An 18214-nucleotide genomic window follows, 5' to 3' on the forward strand; every position below is an offset into this window, starting at 1 on the left:
CCTGGGGAGACAGCAGAACCATCAGAGAAATAACACATCGCAGTTTTGTAAGCCGAGGTCCTAATCAGAATAAAGACATGCAGGTGAGGCCACATTTCCCAGAGACATCTGACAGTGGGCACATTGGGGGGAGCCGCTGTACGAGCTGGTATCGCCTGTTATATGCTGAGCATCAGTGAGCGTTTCATCCCCGTTGTCCCCCTGTCCTTGCAGGATTCAACCTGTTCACGGTGGCGGCCCACGAGTTTGGCCACGCTCTGGGCCTGGCACACTCCAGTGACCCCTCTGCCCTGATGTACCCCACCTACAAGTACCAGGACCCCCGGGGGTTCAAGCTGCCCAGCGACGATGTGAAAGGCATCCAGTCTCTGTACGGTATGACAGGACAAACCTTCCTCTTCAAACCACTGGGGGAAACACACCCCTGGCCTGTGATGGGGGCCTCTGCAGAGCACAACACCATCTCCAAATTCAAACAGTGTTGTTTGCAAAACGTGACTTAAAACAGCCACCTATAAAACTTGCAATGGGTTTTGTGAGATTAAGTTCATGATTTCTAACACCTACCATCTGATTCTGATTGGCATATCTCTAACGCTAATTGCGTCTATAAAGATTATAGTCATACTAAACAAATATCAAAATCAAAATATTTTTTTTGTTTTAAAACAAAAGTCCTGAACTGTTTTATTGTTTGTATTTTATCCCTCAAACTTGCAGGATCTGCCAATAAAAATCAGGAGAAGCATGAGAAAGAGGACCACCAGAACAGGCAGCAAATCCCCGTCCCTCCGGTGCCTCAGCCTCCCTACTGGCCAGTCCCCCGACACCCGGACATGTGCGACAACGACCTGACCTTCGACGCCGCGGCGGTCTTCGGAAACGAGCTGCTGTTCTTCAAGGATGGGTGAGGTCCCGACCCCCCTGGCCCACGCAGGAGGAAGGCTCCTTTCGCCTGGCGCCGTTTCCAAGTTCAGCAGAGTTTTAACTTTCACAATTTTGGAAACACCTGAGCTCAATAGCTGATATATATCCTGGGTCAACACAGTCGCATGAAACAGGAAAGACAATTCAAGATACCGAGAGAATGCTCTGCAGGGAAAGACATTTGAAGAAGGAAACTATCTCAATTAAAGTAGTAATTTTCTTAACATTGTTTTGCACAAAATACATTTAGGAAATAAGAAATCTCAGCAACATGGAGCAGGAGAAATGAAACAGAAATGGCTACGGTACTTCCGGTGGTATCAGCCTGAAGCCAGCAGACAGAAATCCACCCGACTTTAATATTAAAGCTGTAAACCAGGCCACTCCAGCATGCCAGCACAGCACCGCTTTGACATCACAGCCCGGTGTTACTCATAATAAATATTTACAGAGCAAAAAGCATTACCCATCTGGTAATTACACGCCCTGGCAATGGCAGCATGCACTTTTCAGGCCTGCCTCAGCTGTTTCTATTCAAACTTGCCTCCTCTGCTCAATTCCAACGCCTTCGCTCCCAGTGTGCCCAGTGCAGCTGTAATCAAGCATCTCACATGACTTTTAATTTGCCAGCCTGTGATGAACAAAACACCAGAGGCTACTAACTGCTACTCAAATCTGTGATCCACCAAGAAGGTGTGAAAGAAAAATTATTGGGATATTTCTTCATTTGAGACTTACTATTTTCATTGCCAGTTTTCATTTTATATGTATAACACATTTTACTTATTTTCTCTCTATTCCCTTCATAAACCTTAATGAACAACATGGGTCTAATAATCGGGTCTTAAATAAGTACAGCAGTGGTGCCAGAGTGATCAGTACTCTGCCAGCTGCATCTGTTACTGTTATGATTATTTCTCAGGCTTGACGTGATTCAGGGAGCAGAGCAATGATTCGAATAACAAGTGTTCGAATAAAAAGATTTTAGAGCGTCTCTTGCTCATTTTAAGAAGCCTTCAAAGTGGGGACAGTTCTGGACACACAACCTGCACACACAATCACTGTTTGGGTATTTGGATGTTTGGGACTTCTGGTGTAACATAAGGGGTACAAACTGTGATGCACAGGCTCTGTCTAAGGACTTCAGAGGGAGAATATCCCACACGGTTCACGGAAGTTGAGGACTTTTTCTCCTTGGGTTTCTGTAGCTTCCTCTGGCGGAGACAGTCCCGGCTGAAAGATGTCCGGCCCGGTTACATCAGGACCTCTTTTCCACAGCTGCTCACGAGCATCGACGCTGCCTATGACGTGCCCGAGAAAGGATTGGCCTACCTCTTTAAAGGTAATGTTTCACCGTCGGCCGGGGCTCGGGCGGTCAGCCCCCCACACCGCAGCCCCCTGAAGCTCTGCTCTCCACACCCAGGAGCAGAGGCTGCAGCGGGACAAGCAGACGCTCGTGACTTCAGAGCGCGAACCGCGAGGGCTGACTTTTTCAATTAGAATAGTTTTGTCCACAAGTGTTTTGTTTGAATGTGATTTTTAAGGTCTTTTTAACGGGCTATGACCACACATGAGAAAGCTGTGCGTTTGGTTGCACCGTGGTGTGAGGTGATCTGCAGGGTGACAGTAGATGAGAATAGCATATACTGTACTCAAGTCATTACATCCCTGTTGCTTTCAGTCTCGGGTATGGTCTCCAGGCCTTCTCTGCTGTGAGGGATGACCTGCTGACCTGCTGACCTGCGCTTTGTGCTTTTCAGGATCCAATTACTGGACGTCCCGGGGGTTCCAGATGGTGGGGGGTCCCAGGTCAATCACAGACTTCGGCCTGCCCAGCCGCGTGCGACAGGTGGACGCCGCGGTCTACCTGAAAGACATGAAGCAGACCCTGTTCTTCGTCGGAAACGAGTTTTACAGGTGAGGGCAGTTTCTCAGCTTTCGCTCTTCAGACGAACACATACTGCCATGGTTGGAAGAAGTTCAAGTAGGGAGCTAGATCAGCATGCAGAGGCTGCAAAGGAACAGGTAGAGGTTTATTCCAATGCTGAAAAGAAAAGAGGCACGTTTCACACCTGAAGAAGGCTCCACAGCCAAAACGTATCTCTTTTCTTTTCCTTTCAGAAAGCAATTAACCTTCACCCGTTCCTGTACATGTTTATTCTACTTTACTGTAGAAGGAAGATGTGGACAAATATTTTATTCCTTAACTGTTATTTATACATGTAATGTTTCAGTGTGAAGTTTACAGGAAGCTGGAGTGAAAATAAACATTCAAGAGCAGTAATAGATGAGAGGAGGCCATGTGGCCCTTGGAGCCCATTCACTAATGTAAATGTAAGCTCAGTAATGAGAAATCCCGCCTGAGCCCACTGTCTCTCCTCCTTTTCCTTGCCAGTTACAACCACGCGATGCTGCGAATGGATGACGGCTATCCCAGAAAGATTGAAGAGGAGTTTTCAGGAATTAGAGGCAAAGTCGATGCTGCTGTTGCAGTAAATGGTAGGAATGCAATCTTACATTTCTATAGCTGTCTCAGTTGTAACAACATCTTTACATACAGCACATTATATTTGTCAAGTTGTTTTAGTGCTGAGCACAATTTTCCATGACAATCTTGAACGTATTACTGTTAAATATAAATTTTAAAACAGTCATGACTGAACTAATCTTTCTTACCTGTGGCAATATCACTGAAAGAAAAATGTACCCTTTAGAGAACGAGTTTGTAATTGATTGCTTTAATAATAATAATAATAATAATAATAATAATAATAATAATAATAATAATAATAATAATAATAATAATAATAATAATAATAATAATGCTGTTATTATGTTATTTATACCAGTCTGTTCTCTCCTCTTCTAGGATTTCTCTACCTGTTCTCTGGGCCCAATGCCTATAAATATGACAGCGACCGGGAGGATGTTATCCGTGTTGTAAAGGCCAATTCCTGGCTCGGCTGCTGACCGGGAGTGCTCAACGGACAGACAGACAAAGCAGGAAAAAGCAGGAGATTTAAAGACACATTTCTAACCCTCTGTGTGAATAACGTATAAAGGACCAGCATAGACATGTCATAGACACACTCATGTCTTTAAAGTAGAACCCTTAACAATGAACACGGGAAGAAGAAAATCCTTAATTTATTTGTTTTATTCATATTTTTTTTAATTTTTAGGAAGGTACAGTAAGTGTGTTTTGTGCTATAAAACAGCCCCCGCTCAGTTCTTGTTCCATGTCTCTGCATGAGGAGCTGGCAGCTGGCTTAACTTTGGTGTTATCAGATACTGTAGCTGTAGGTCTGTCGAGTTGTTTGTGTCACTCTGTGTTTTAAAGACCTGAACACACGACCACGTCAATGACACCAACCAGTAAAACCATCAGCTACAAATGGAGGTTGGCCCCACAGCCCAGAGGTCGCGGGTTCGAATCTGGGCTGTGCCGATGGCCAGCTGTACCCAGGAATCCTCGCAGCGTGGCACGGGATTAGTAAAGCTCCGCCTGGAATGGGTGGGGTGGGCCCGGCCCCCAGCCCCTCAGCCGGGGGGCTTCAGGGATGCCAGCGGAAGTCTTGGCTCACAGCTGGGCAGAGTGCGGCTAGGAGATGTGGCATCCCGAGCGAGTCCTGCACTGGGCAGAGTTGAGAACAGGCGGCTCTGGTAGGAACAGGCACCTTGCAGCAGGTTCTGGAGGATTGTCTCCAGTGTGGTTCCCCTCTGAGGAGACCGACAGACTTTATGATCAGCTCGTACAGCAATGGGAGGAAGCAGAATGGTGGAGAAAAATGACGTCCCTCTACATCCCCCAGAAGCCAAACTGAGGGTTTGCCTAGTGCCCACCGTTACCCCACCACTGGCTGTTGCTGGTTATGGGTGTTTTGGGCTGTGGGTCATCCCCCCACCACTAGGGGGTGCAGTGGGAGAAAGATCCACCAGCTGGCCTCCTCCTACTGCAATGCTAATATATGCAAAGTTCACAACAGTGCTATATAGTAAAACAGTGAGACAAAAAAAATGACACTCAAGCAGGGAAAAACAGGGACTAACATCAGAAGGAAATCATATAGCCTGAATATGAAGAGGAAGGAAATGAGTTGGATAGACTGACTGGTTCAGAGCCTGGCGGGAGGAGAGCTACAGACACTGCAGTACAGCTGCAGCCTACTCCCCTAGAGCACAGTGCCTGAGACAGGGAGGGCAACAGGGCAGCAGGGCAACAGGGCAGTCTTATACAGAAGGAGGGTCTTTCAGGGCACTTCTGAGAGTTTCCTGCAGAGAATACGGGAAGAGCCGAATACTCCCAAGCTATTTGGTCATCCTAATCATTTTTTATGTGAGATTAGGGAGGAGGGATAGCAAATGTATATGTATTTTCAAGAATTCAGTTTTTTGTATTGCAAGAATGAATGCATATCATTTCTCAGTTTTGTACTATGAAATGTTTTGTGTTGAATCTGTGCCGCTGCATTTGATGATTCTTCTGTGTGGGAGTTTCTAATGGGAAGAGATAAAACATTGTGCAATACTCATATCGCCTGCTTCAGCTGGGCCAGTCCAATCCCCTTTTCTTTCACATACTGGTAATATAGCATCATTTAGAAAACACATTCTCCCTCCATTTGGCTTTCTTGTGATTTTATACTGCACAAGTACATGTGATGACCAGGCCTATGTCAATGGCACAGCAGAAAGATTAGTCTAGAAAATGTGTGGCCACCACATTTCTGAACATAAAGACAGGAGGATATTCATGTGTTGTTCCCAGTAGGTCTCCAATCCCTAGAAGACATTAAGTAATTTTAACACAAAAAAGCATCTGAAAAACTCTAATGATCTTTAAAAATAATTATTATTATTTTTAAATGTATTTATATTACTCACAATCTTTTGTGGCAATGTGTTATGCTTTTAGACCCCTAATTCAGGTAATTTAAAGTGCCTTTGCGAAATATACAGCCCCCTTACTGTGATGTGCCATTGTGTACAGATACAAAATGATTCATGCACATTTTCTTAAAATCAGTATTTTATTCAAACCATGAAAGCTCAAACTGAAGACATCTGTGTGTAAGATAGGTTACAGTAAATGCCAGCAGAAATTACAAAAACCTGATTTATCTTGACTGCATAAGTATTCATATGTATACTATTGACAATTGCCTGGTGTGATTTCTGCCCTTATAGTTTTCTTCTTACAGTTTCACCCTACATGAGGCAATCGCTCTTTGACATAGATCGCAACACTAAACCAGGTGTCACTAAAGTGAAAGAAGTGTCCAAGCCCCATACACACTTGTTGTAAATCAGGGTAAATACATCTGGAGGCTGGCATTCTTCTGGATGCATCGGCTCACAAGACTACTAGCACACTAAACGTTCACTCACAGTGGGATAAAATAATCAGAACCTGAAAGGTTTTTCTGTACAGCCAAAACTAAAACTAAACATTCAATATTTCAATTGTTTAATTGTTATTCTTCTTGCTTTCATATGAATTTCTAAACAAACCTTCTTTCTAAAAATTTAATAGTCCGTTCCACCTAGAATAAAGATACACATTATTCATTGAACAGGAGGTGGGTATACAGCCCATCTACCTGTCAGGCAGTTAGTAGCTAATTGATCCAAGGATCTCGTTCTGCTGTTTCCTGAAGGAAGCAAGGGGATCGGCTTCATCCAGACACCCACCAGCCTCTGGGTGAACAAGTGCCTCCTGACCTCAGTTCTCAATGGTTATGAAGAAGAAATACTGAAAACTGCAGATCTGTAGACAATGTAGTAACTGGATTGCAAGGGCTTGTGCAATGCTAATGGTATTAAGGAGATGTGATTAACAGGGATTCCATTAACTCTGTATATAGAGCTTCACGCTGGGGATCAGAAATGTATAGTTGGATCTTTGCAGGGCACAGTGACAAGACAGATTCCAATGTTTTTACTCTTGGTGCCTTTCCTGTCTGAACTCCACCACCCTCGAAAAACCGATTCTCACTGACTGCTGGACTTCACACTCAAGTGAATGAGTACCCTGCCTTCCATTCAGTCACTCGTTTCACTCACACTGACCTCTCGAGCCTTCTCTGGAGCTTGTCCTTGAATGAAACATCTTCCATAACTCAAGTAGGGAGCTGCGTCAGCATGTGTAGGCTGCAAAGGAACAAGTAAAGGTTTATTCCATGCTGAAAAGAGAAGAAAAGAAACACAACGTTTCGACTGTGGAGCCTTTTCCAGGTGTTAACACTGAAAGGCCACCACACCCAAAGAAGGCTCCACAGCTGAAACGTTGTGTTTCTTTTCTTCTCTTTTCAGCATAGAATAAACTTTTACGTCTTCCATAACTGGTCACACTCTGACTGTTAACAGATGACTTGAACATTGTTGAAATCCTTTCAATAAGCACAGAGAAATACAGCAGCGACCTGATAAAGTCAAACATTAAGAAACATTTCTATTCTATTCTGTCATCTTTCTCAGTCAACAATGAAAAAATTGTAAGATTCAGTAACTGTTACATTCAGTGATTTGATTTAGTTGCAGCCATTACTGTTACGGTTTCAGTCTAAAAAAAGCAGCGATGATTCAAATCTTCATGTAGGACGATGCAGGTGTTTGTCAGCATTTCACCATCCTCAAAGGAGTAAAAGAGAAGAAAACAAAACGTCCTTCAATGACTAATGTGCTCTGCTAGTGTGCTGATAATTGCCCAATTTGTCAAGGGTAATACTCGCAGTCATTGTTTTCTTAAAGCTGTTGCAGTGACAAACACGGACACTCATGGATATTGACTGGAATACACCAAGAGACACCTTCTCCAGCCTTCCCACATTGAGCAAAGGAATGACTACATCTGTCATTAATTATTAGGAAATGTTTGCCTTTTTTAAAAAACAAGCTATCAAACATATTCTTGATACAATATGAACAGTTTTATTAAAATATAGAAATGGAGAGTGCGTTTTTTAAAAATGAGACAGGCACTTAGATAAGTTGATATAATACACACACATCCTACGCAGAGAAAATACTTTTTTCTGGGGCTGTATGATGTATGGGCCGATCACTTTATGAGCATCTAGAAAAATACAATAAAAAATACTAATCAAAGGACCACTATTAAATTTGCAAGGGTCATTTTGATTCAAGGAGTAGATATTGCAAACATGTTAATGTCATGCATGAACTCAAGCTGTCCTACAATACTGGAGGTAAAAAAAACAGACAGTAATCCCTCATGCTAGAGAAAGCAGGAATTGGCACTTCTGTGCCCTGTCCTTTAGCACAGGTAATTGCTGTTTACAAAGGTAAGATGGCAGTTTTGGTAAATCAGGGCCTAAATCAAAACGCTCACACAGAAAATAACACTCTACAGCGCTGCCCAGGCCTGCTTTTAAATGAAAACATATTAAGAGCTGGAGTTAGAGTCTAGTATGATAAGACCACAGTCCACCCAAACTGTTTACCCCTCACATATTTTATTGGTTTCATTCATGCTTCCATCCATCTCTTCTTACCTAATAATGTTTCCAAACTGGCCACTAAGATTAAGTCTTTTAGAGAGGGAATTCCTAATCTCTAAAGAATCGTAATATTAAGAGATGGAATTTTCATGAATGCAAATTCAGGGTGCTTATACTGAACAGTAAGAATTATGATTAGTTTCTGTTTTAAATGATTTAAGCACGAAAGCCTGTTTTCTGACTAGTAAAACACACTTATAAGAGTTTGTAATGTACAGTATTAAAAAAGTGTGTAAGAGGTGGTCTTTACCTATCGCTTACAACATTAAGGTGTACATAGAAGTCTGTACCTTTATGTAATCACACATAAATTATGATACAAATGTGAAAAGAGCAGCAGCTTCAGTGGTAGCATGTGTTTTTTAAAAACAAAAACAAAAGATTCTTGTGTCTTAACAGAAAGGATTTTTTCCCTTTGACCCAACTAAACCACTCCCTGATTTCATGCTGTCGTTTGAGGCTTTCATGGTTTTAGGTGAATGTGAGTCATGAAGGCACAAGTTATAAGACATCCCCATTACTATTCGCAAGCCTGTCAGCTTCGAGAATTGGAAATTGATTCAAGCTCTCCAGGTTCCCTCATCTATTCATAGGGATGAAGTGGCTTTTTCTGTTCTGGGCTTTTACCTTAGTTGATGTACGTCTCTGTGGAGCTGCCCCTGCATCGGGATTCAGAGAAAAAACCGGCCTTCTGAAAGGAACTGTTCGAAATGACCTAGAGCTGGCGACAGTAAGTGCTATAATAACATCTTCCAGGTCGGGTTAGTTTTCATTACTTGTGTCTTGCTGTCAGTGCGCTAGGACTGCAGTTTCAGAGCCGTCAAACACACGTATCAATTGTTTAAACTCAAGATTGGTTCTATATTTACTGTGTATTACTGTACATCACATTTAAAGTGACCTGAAAAGAGTCCAGTGCAACAGTAACAACAAAAGCTGAGGAACTGATTAACACTGCGTTCTTAAGGTGCCAACATTTTCCTTTTGTTTTATTCAAAACATACACAGGATATGAGCCTGAAAGGCTTTGAAATTCACTGTAACTTGGGCGAAGTGTGAGTGCGCGCGGCCTCGCTCTCGCTGCCTCGCGATGGGAGGGCCCCCCAGCTCCGCTCCCACCTGACTCCGCTCTGCCCACAGGGGTACCTCCGGGACTACTACCGCCTGCAGGAGGAACCCGCCAGCCGCGCCAAGCGCAGCAGCGCCTCTTTCGGCTCCAAGGTGCGGGCGATGCAGCGGTTCTTTGGCCTCAACGCCACGGGTGGCCTGGACGCCGAGACGGTCAGCGCGATGAAGAGGCCGCGGTGCGGCGTGCCGGACGTGCAGAACTACAGCCCCTACGGGGAGCCCTCTCGGTGGCACAAGAACACGATAACCTACAGGTGAGGCCTTGCTGTGTCTGGACAACAGCGTCAGCTCACAAGAGATCTGTTCTTTTTCATGTTCTTAGCCTGTACACGTGTGTGGACTCATGACTGGTAAAAGTGCTCGCTGATGAAGACCATTTAAAATATATGTCTGCTGTTCCTTTCCATCCTGATTGGTTTACAAAATGCGAAAGCACTAAAGTCTGTTTTTACTCTTAAAAATGACATAAAATATTGAATTACAGCTCTAGGTGCATCACACGGTGATGCAAACCTTACAGAAAGCATGAGGTTGAAAAAAGTGTCACTGGCATGTTGCAGTATTGGACAGTACACCAACGACTTGCCCTCCGAGACTGTGGATTCGCTCATTGACTCGGCGCTGAAAGTCTGGAGCACAGCCAGCCCCCTGACCTTCGTCAGGTCGTACTCACACAACGCCGACATCATGGTCGAGTTCGGGACGTACGGTAGGTCAGGATGGGAGCACGGGCTCGTAAGTACCAGCACAGCTGACACTGCAGCTCCCCATCTCACACTCTGCTTCTTCTGTGCTGCATGCGGCCTTTCCAGACCACGGCGACTTGTTCCCGTTCGACGGGCCTAAGGGCACGCTGGCCCACGCCTACGGGCCCGGAGAGGGCATCGGAGGGGACACCCACTTCGACGATGATGAGCACTGGACAGCAGGATCGGAAGGTTCATATGAATTTCCATCTTATTGTGCTCGTAGAGAGCGTGGACAGCTTAGTAATCACAAAAAACGGCTCGACAACTGTAGGAGTGCAAGTAAGAACAGAAGATTAAAATCACACAAGTCGGTCTATCTTGAATATCAACACGCCCTCTGTCCCAGACTTCTGTTTGGGACTGTTCACCTTTCAGTTAGAATTCTGCACTTTAAGCTTGATGTTTTACGGTAAGAGCTTCAGAAAACGGCATCATATGTGGCTGATGATATATAAGAATTCTCTGTGAGTTTGAGAACTGAATACACCCTGTGCTCCACTTTGATTGTGTGTCTCCACATGTACTGTATGTTTCCAGGGTTCAACCTGTTCCTAGTGGCAGCGCATGAGTTTGGTCATGCCTTGGGCTTGAGCCATTCCAGGTATCCAGGATCTCTGATGTACCCCACCTACAAGACACGTAGCCCAAGCAACCTGCTCTCAGGGGAGGACATCCGGCAGCTCCAGGCTCTGTACGGTGAGGAGACACTCACCTGCTCCTGTTCTCTATGCGGCAGAGCTGTATAAAGAATCTTCACTCACAGATTCAGCCAACTATCCAGAACTTCATTAGGCATTTCATTATTATTTCATGTTTCAATTCTGTTGCTCTTACCTTGAGGGTTCAGCGAAAGATTAGATTATGTGTTACTTACAGACCATTTTATTGCTGAATTGATCTTATGCACAATAAATTACAAATGAACGTTAACTGCTGTTAGCAAAATGAAACAACACGGCACAATATATGCTGGATATCCTCATAAAATGAAGAGGAGAGGGCATGAATTTGGGATCAATACAGCCATACTAAATGATTAAATATTCAACACAGACTGACAAGATTATATATTTCCAAACAGACTGATTAAATACAGAAGATAATTCCATTTACAGCATCTAATATTTTTTCAAACTGCATAAAACAATATAAAAAAATCTTCTTCCACAGAGTGTTTCAAAACAACATTTATATTTTTTTTTCGCCCTGAATTCTTAGGACCAAGAAGAGGTTTTGGGTACCCCCGATCCGGCTTTAGATCTTTCTATCACCTGTGGCGGCTGAAGTCTGGCTTTCCTCTCCCGCTGCAAGACAGCTGCAAGCCTGGCCTGTCTTTCGATGCTGTGGCCACACTGGGACAGGACGCCTTACTTATGAAGGATGGGTAAGACAGCAAGCCCTCCTGCGGCAGGCTTCAGATTTAACAGGCAAAAAGGGCAATTTGCTACATAAGATTTTTGTCTGTAAAATCAGGAATACTGGACTTTCCTATCGATAAAGCTGAAATGCACAAAAAATAAAACAAAATAAAATAAATATCACACACTGTAGGTTTAAAATGTGTCCCAGTGGTGCACTGTAGGGGTTGGTCAGTTTGCGTTTGCGTTTTTCATGATTTTGCCAATTTTATACAGTATAGTTAGGGCACATGAAATAAACATCTTGAATATTTAGGATAACAATTTTCATTGACTGTGTTGACCGGAATTGTTAATAAATAGGTCAAAAAATCCAAAAAGCATATATAAAGTACTGTTTCAGTTTACAGATCCATATCATAGTGTGTTTTGGGACTGAAAAAATGTCAGTCGTGATTTGACCGACATTTGGCAGTAACGGACACCCCTTCCTTCCTATTAGTCCCTGAGACCGAGTGTGTACGGCATGATTAAAATACACGTCGAATTCAAAGTGCAAAGTGTGTGTGTGCATGCACCTCTGCACTCTGCTTTGACCTTCTAACACATACAGTACGTACTGTCACTATTTATTATTTACCACTCTGTAATGTACTGTCTTCTTCATGTGGCTTCTACTGTACTGGGCAGGTCCTGAGAGAACGGGGCGAATAAGAATCCAAGTGTACATGTGCACTTGGCACATAAACTCCCCTGTCTCTTTCTCTGCCTGTATGTCAGGTCTCTGAGGGAAAGACAAGCACTGCTGCCTTTCTACATTTTTAATTCACAGAGCTTCTGGTTATGCCCATGCAAAACTGTCAAGTACCTTAATTATGTCTGATGTTATTGAAATTGTTCTTTTTATTCCAACTCAGGTATCTGTGGCTCAGACACGGGCAGCAGCCCAGTGTAAAAGCTGGGCTCATCAGTAACTTCCTGCCGCAGGTCCCATCAGACATTGATGCTGCTTACTCTCTGCCTCAAAGATCAAGCACTGTCCTTTTAAAAGGTATCATCCCCCATGGTGGCGCAGCGCTCTTTACTCCTTTACTTCACTACTGTAGGTTAAAACTTCCAAGGTCAGGGTCCAGATGACTGTTTTTTTCTTCCTGTGCGTCCCTTCAAGGATCCAGCTACTGGACAGTGAGGGGGTCCCGGGTGAAGGGCAGACCGAAATCCATCTACGGGCTGGGGTTCCCTGAGTGGGTGACAAGAATCGACGCTGCAGTGCATGTAAGCAAGACCGGAAACACTTTGTTCTTTGTCAACGACACATACTGGAGGTAAGGGAGGTCGTGGCCTCGATGTGACAGCAGGAAGCTGAGTTGTTGCTTAGAATCCTGAATTGCCTTGTTGAGATTCATGGGACTGAATGCGCAGATCCTCTTTTTAAATAACAGTTACAATGAGAGCACAAGAGCCATGGATGAGCACTATCCCAGAGAAGTGGCCGATGACTTCCCAGGGATTGCTGGTCGGATAGATGCAGCAGCTGAGAAAGATGGTAACTATCATGCTGAGAGCAATGAGGTGTCATTCATTCAGTTAGATGCAGGAAGGACCCTGTATCTGCTCAAGACCCAAGGAATTTAATTTAGCATGAGCTTTAGATCTTTCTAACTAAAGTAGAAGTGCTTTGATTTCAAGGCACCTGCACAGTGAACAGTACGAACAACAGGTTTGCATCCCTAAGGTGCATGCCTTCAAAATAAAGGGTCTTCTTTATTCTTCCCCCAGTTTTCATAAAGGGAATGATGTAGGGAGTAATGACAAGAAATGAAAAAAGGTGCTTCATGTTCATGTTCAAAACGAAATAAGGTGTTTCATGTTCAATTTTAGCCAGATCTAACCTGTGAAAAACATTTTACTCCAAGATTCTTGATTGTTTCCTCTCTGAATTAAATTAAGACATTTACGTAAGATCATAAGAAAGATGACTTACAGTAGGAGAGGCCATTTGGTCCATCTAGTCTGCTTTGTAGTGAATGCAGAGGCTCGGCCCTCTGCGTTCCTCCACACAGACCTCGCTCGGTGTCCCTCATCAGCGCTCCTGTCGTGTTTCTGCAGGTTTCCTTTACTTCTTCAGCGGCGCATCCGTACAGGTGTTTGACAACAGCCAGAAGCAGATTGTTGGGACAGAGACAGCAAGTAGCTGGCTGGGCTGCTAGTGGGGTCTACAGAGGAAACTGTCACTTGTGTTGTCATATATCAGTGTTTGTATAGATGTATTATAAATAATCTAGACCAAAAAACAGACGGAAGCACATCTACTACTATATGCCTGGTAACTGGTACTTCATAACTGATTCTGCTTTCTTTCCCAGAACTTGAATTTGTCTTTGCTCATGAAATTTCATATTGTTTTTTATTCACTTACAAGGGACTATAGAATAAATATATCTGCATATGTATTTATGTGTTTGAAATATGTTTTCCTTCCCTTGTATGAAATTGTGTTTTTATTACCTGAATTGGGAACAATTACAAGTATCAAGGAATGTTTTGCCACCTTTGTTCTATTTTTTTTTTATTTACTACTATAATTCTGGATTTGGTATATCAATTCACCTACAGAGCAGAATTTTACTGGATTTTTTTTATATAGACTATGTAGACAACATCTTCTAATGTATCTTCAATCTTCATGTACTCTTCATCTTCATACTGTACATTACGGTCTCCTGCACATGCAATAAGTGGGATAATCATTACCTCGTATCTGCAGCACAGCTCCACACTTCAGACTTGAGCTCGGATTATGTGTGGTTTTCTCTTGTAAAAAGGGACAAGCTGAAACACGACATGCTGCTACCAAGAATGCACTAAGCACACAAACTCCAAGCCTCTATTGAAACCACACTCTGTGCTCTGCGAGCAGGAAAACATGGCAGTGGAAGAGCACATGGTAAAACAGAAACTACGCTCTTTCATAAAAACATTTTGATAGACAACGTGTCCTACATGGTGGATAACATGTTCCATAGCTCCTTTCAGGGCTGTTGTGGCTTTTAAGGGTGTGCAGCCTCTATTCCATACTCAAACATTAGGGCTCATCAGTGAGACATGCCTCTCAGCACTTTGAATGGACAGAGCTACTTAATATTCATTCCTATAGCACAGAGAAAGATTCTTCAAGAGATAAATGCAGTCCATTTTGTCAAAAAGAAGCGTATTGTTTGCAAAACCCTGTTGATTAGCTGGATATGTTATATGTCTTAATTCTACAGAAGTTATAGAAAATGAATTTGTGATTTACATGGCTTTGACAGGAGCTATACTACAGTTGCTCCAGTTAGAGAGGTCTTGGCAAGGCCATTTGCAGATAGAAATCGCTCTTGATCATGGCAGTGTGTTCATCTCTTTCTCTGAACGTCCTGCGCCCTGGTGAAGGACCAGTACAAACCAGAGCTCACACCCGGCCCCCGGTGCACAGATCACCCCCTGTCTGGGACACCAGGTCAACACAGGTCATCCGTCTCCACACATGCTGGATGCCACACCAGTACAGAACTGTGGATTCAATAACCTCATGCTGCTTTTCTTTAATTTGTCGTCTTCCCTGTTAACACACCTTCTTAACTTAGTTGTCACCCCGGCAGCCCACTGAAGTTCAGCAGGTGTGAGCCTGGTCAATACCTGTATGGGAGACTCCTAAGAAAGCTAAGGTTTCTGCTGGAAGAGGTGTTAGAGGGACCAGCAGGGGGCGCTCACCCTGCGGTCTTTGTGGGTCCTAATGCCCCAGTATAGTGACGGGGACACTCTACTGTAAAAAGGCGCCATCCTTCGGGTGAGACATAAAATTGTTGTCCTGACTTTGTGATCATTAAAAACCCCAGGGTGTTTCTCGTAAAGAGTAGGGGTGTTACCTCAGTGTCCTGGCCAAATTTCTCATTGGCCCTTACCAATCATGGCCTCCTAATAATCCTCATCTCTGAACTGGCATCATTACTCTCTTCCCCACACTGAGAGGTGGTGTGTGGGGAGTGTACTGGTACACTCTGACTGCTGTCGCATCATCCAGCTGGGGCTATACTGGTGGTGGTGAGGAGACCCCTTTACCTGTAAAGTGCTTTGAGTGGAGTGTCCTGAAAAGCGCTATATAGTTTAAGGAATTATTGTCATCATCATCATCATCATCATCATCATCTTACCCATGATGTCCAAATGCCTGAGTAAACATTTGTTTTGTAGTTCATTTTCCTTTTTCTTTGGTTTGGAAATTTAAGCATTGTGATTCCGTTACTGTCCTGTTTACTAGTAGGTACTCAATTGTCTGGGGGAAAGTGGGAAGAGAAATCCTGGGGCTCATTAACAAAAATCGTTTCATGCGCCTTTTCCTTCCTGTGACCTGTGTGAACCAGTGAGGCTTCATTCCCAGATGCTTCCACACAGGTTTTTAATTAACAAACCTACTGTAAGTTCTAGATCGCAAGATAAAACATTTCAGCGCATGAATCATGTGGAAGAACAGAGGTCTGGAAGAGTCTGTCTACCCAGAGAGACACTAGACTGAGGAGAAAAATATTTATCAGTCTGGTGTGGTTTATCAGTCGTCTTCAAAATCACAACCTCCAACTCTCAAGAGCTCAGCGCACTTTAAACCAAGTTAATCTGTTTTTAAAATTTGATTAAAAAACACTGTCTGAATTAATTAAAAGACTTATCTGTAATTACCAAGTATTGTTTTTACTTTTAGCACCTTAATTTAAATTTATCAAAAGGCTCAGTAAGATAAAAAAGCATCTTCAAGCACCTCATTTCCTCATGGTGTTGAATGCTGCCAGAAAATAGCTGAGGTTCACCGAAGAATTACAGCCAAGAGTTTTGGTAACGTCTGAGCAATTTAATTGTTGAAGATAATTGTTCTGTTCTGCTCTAGGGAATTTGCTTGAAGTATAGAAGAGCAAATAGAAGCAGAGTTAATTTCTTTGGACAATTTTATTTTAAAATGTTTGTCAGTTAATGTGTACACATTATCTTTATCCTGTTGTATGCAGATGTTTCTTTCTGTCTTTTTTAAAACGTCCTAAAATAAGTGATATGTAAAAGTAATGCATACTATTCACTGGGAAAACCTCTCTAAATCAAGCTTTAAACCAGATAGAGATGGTGCATTTAATGTCCCTAAATCTAATGTCAGATATATTTGATAACAGTCAGTCAGGTTGAAGTCTTCTTCACATGGAAAGCTGTTCAAAAACTCAGACTACAGGAGCACAAGAATCATGGGACAAGTTTACACCAATATTAACAAAATATAAGTCCAAAGATCAGATGTGCAAGTTGTAAAAGCATAAAAATTTACAAAATGTCACACAAGATTTCATCATTGCCATTTAGAATGAACCACAGGAACACATTGGTTGGAATTGTCTAGCCTGTGTGGTAGTTAGTAGGATCCAGGGATCTGCTCCTCCTTCCACTTCGTGAAGGAAGCCAGGGCATCAGCTTCAACAACACGGCTGGACAGCTGCCTCCCACTCACACCCCCCTGTTGAGCAGCTTAATCTCAGTCCTAAATGACTAATACGAAGGAACACAGAAAAATGCCAAAGAGTCTGTGGTTTGTAGGTGATGTAGTAACTGGATAGTTTGTAAGGACTTGTGGAAAGTTAAGGGTATTAAGAAGAAATGATAAAGAGGCAAGTGCAGCTTCTCTCTGGGGATCAGAATTGTACAGATTCTCCTTACAGGTCACAGTGAGATTTGTAAATTCCTCCGGATGTTATACTGTACTTAAGACCTCTCCTGTATCATTTCCACTAACCTCCTAGGTAGGGTTTGTGTTTATGTTTGTCCTAGGTTTGTGTTTCTTTATTGATTCTGTGTTAATTGTGTTGAAGCTTTTGAGGATTCTGAGGATTAGGAATGCTTGGATGAGCTCATCAGGATTGAAATGTTTCAGTTCTTTTAATCTGTCAGTGGAGGATCCTCCTTTTAGTCTGTAAATATATCTGATTGTTCTTCCATGGACCGATTTTACAAGAGCAATATCTTTTTAGTAATATGATTACCAAAATTGTCCACAATATTCTACACCTTTTGAATGGCAAAAGGTGAACAATGAATGAAAAGGTCATTCCCACACTGAAAGACAAAATGAAAAAAGAAAACCCACAGCAGCCACACCTGATGAAGATGTCACAACTGAAATAAACACATTGTGTTTATTTTCATCTTTCTTATTTTTCAGCATGGAATTAACCTCTACTTGTTTTTGCAGCTAAACTGATACAACTTCCCTCTTTTCTAAATGATCTTATTCGTGCATTGTTTAAATAAAGATGCCTTTATTTAAATTGAACACCTTTAACAATAAATCCCAGAATTATGTTTTCTATTATTGGTTCCTCACAAAAGAAGGCAGCATCTTGGAGATGCAAATAACCGACAGTAACATGTGAACACAGACACCTGAGACCTCACAGAGCTCCACTGAAGAGAGAGAGATGGAATTAGCTTCATCTGCCCACTGCCACACCTGGGCAAG

The 18214-nt window shown here is 42.8% G+C and overlaps 1 protein-coding gene across 1 annotated transcript in view; it reads left to right on the plus strand.

Annotated features, from left to right (window-relative positions):
• LOC102684784 (uncharacterized) overlaps positions 1-13907 on the plus strand; it is a 34518-nt gene extending 20611 nt beyond the window's left edge. Inside the window, exons 15-30 of the mRNA XM_015341133.2 lie at positions 214-375; positions 721-907; positions 2136-2269; positions 2688-2844; positions 3323-3426; positions 3797-3884; positions 4384-4522; positions 9588-9829; positions 10136-10284; positions 10388-10513; positions 10862-11020; positions 11543-11708; positions 12600-12733; positions 12851-13007; positions 13125-13228; positions 13792-13907. Coding sequence (XP_015196619.2) covers positions 214-375; positions 721-907; positions 2136-2269; positions 2688-2844; positions 3323-3426; positions 3797-3884; positions 4384-4522; positions 9588-9829; positions 10136-10284; positions 10388-10513; positions 10862-11020; positions 11543-11708; positions 12600-12733; positions 12851-13007; positions 13125-13228; positions 13792-13892 — 2309 coding nt within the window. The 3' untranslated portion in view covers positions 13893-13907. The remainder of the gene's footprint in view (positions 1-213; positions 376-720; positions 908-2135; positions 2270-2687; positions 2845-3322; positions 3427-3796; positions 3885-4383; positions 4523-9587; positions 9830-10135; positions 10285-10387; positions 10514-10861; positions 11021-11542; positions 11709-12599; positions 12734-12850; positions 13008-13124; positions 13229-13791) is intronic.
• The last annotated feature ends 4307 nt before the right edge of the window (positions 13908-18214 follow it).

This window comes from Lepisosteus oculatus, chromosome 5, assembly GCF_040954835.1.
Source record: "Lepisosteus oculatus isolate fLepOcu1 chromosome 5, fLepOcu1.hap2, whole genome shotgun sequence".
Lineage (NCBI taxonomy): Eukaryota > Metazoa > Chordata > Actinopteri > Semionotiformes > Lepisosteidae > Lepisosteus > Lepisosteus oculatus.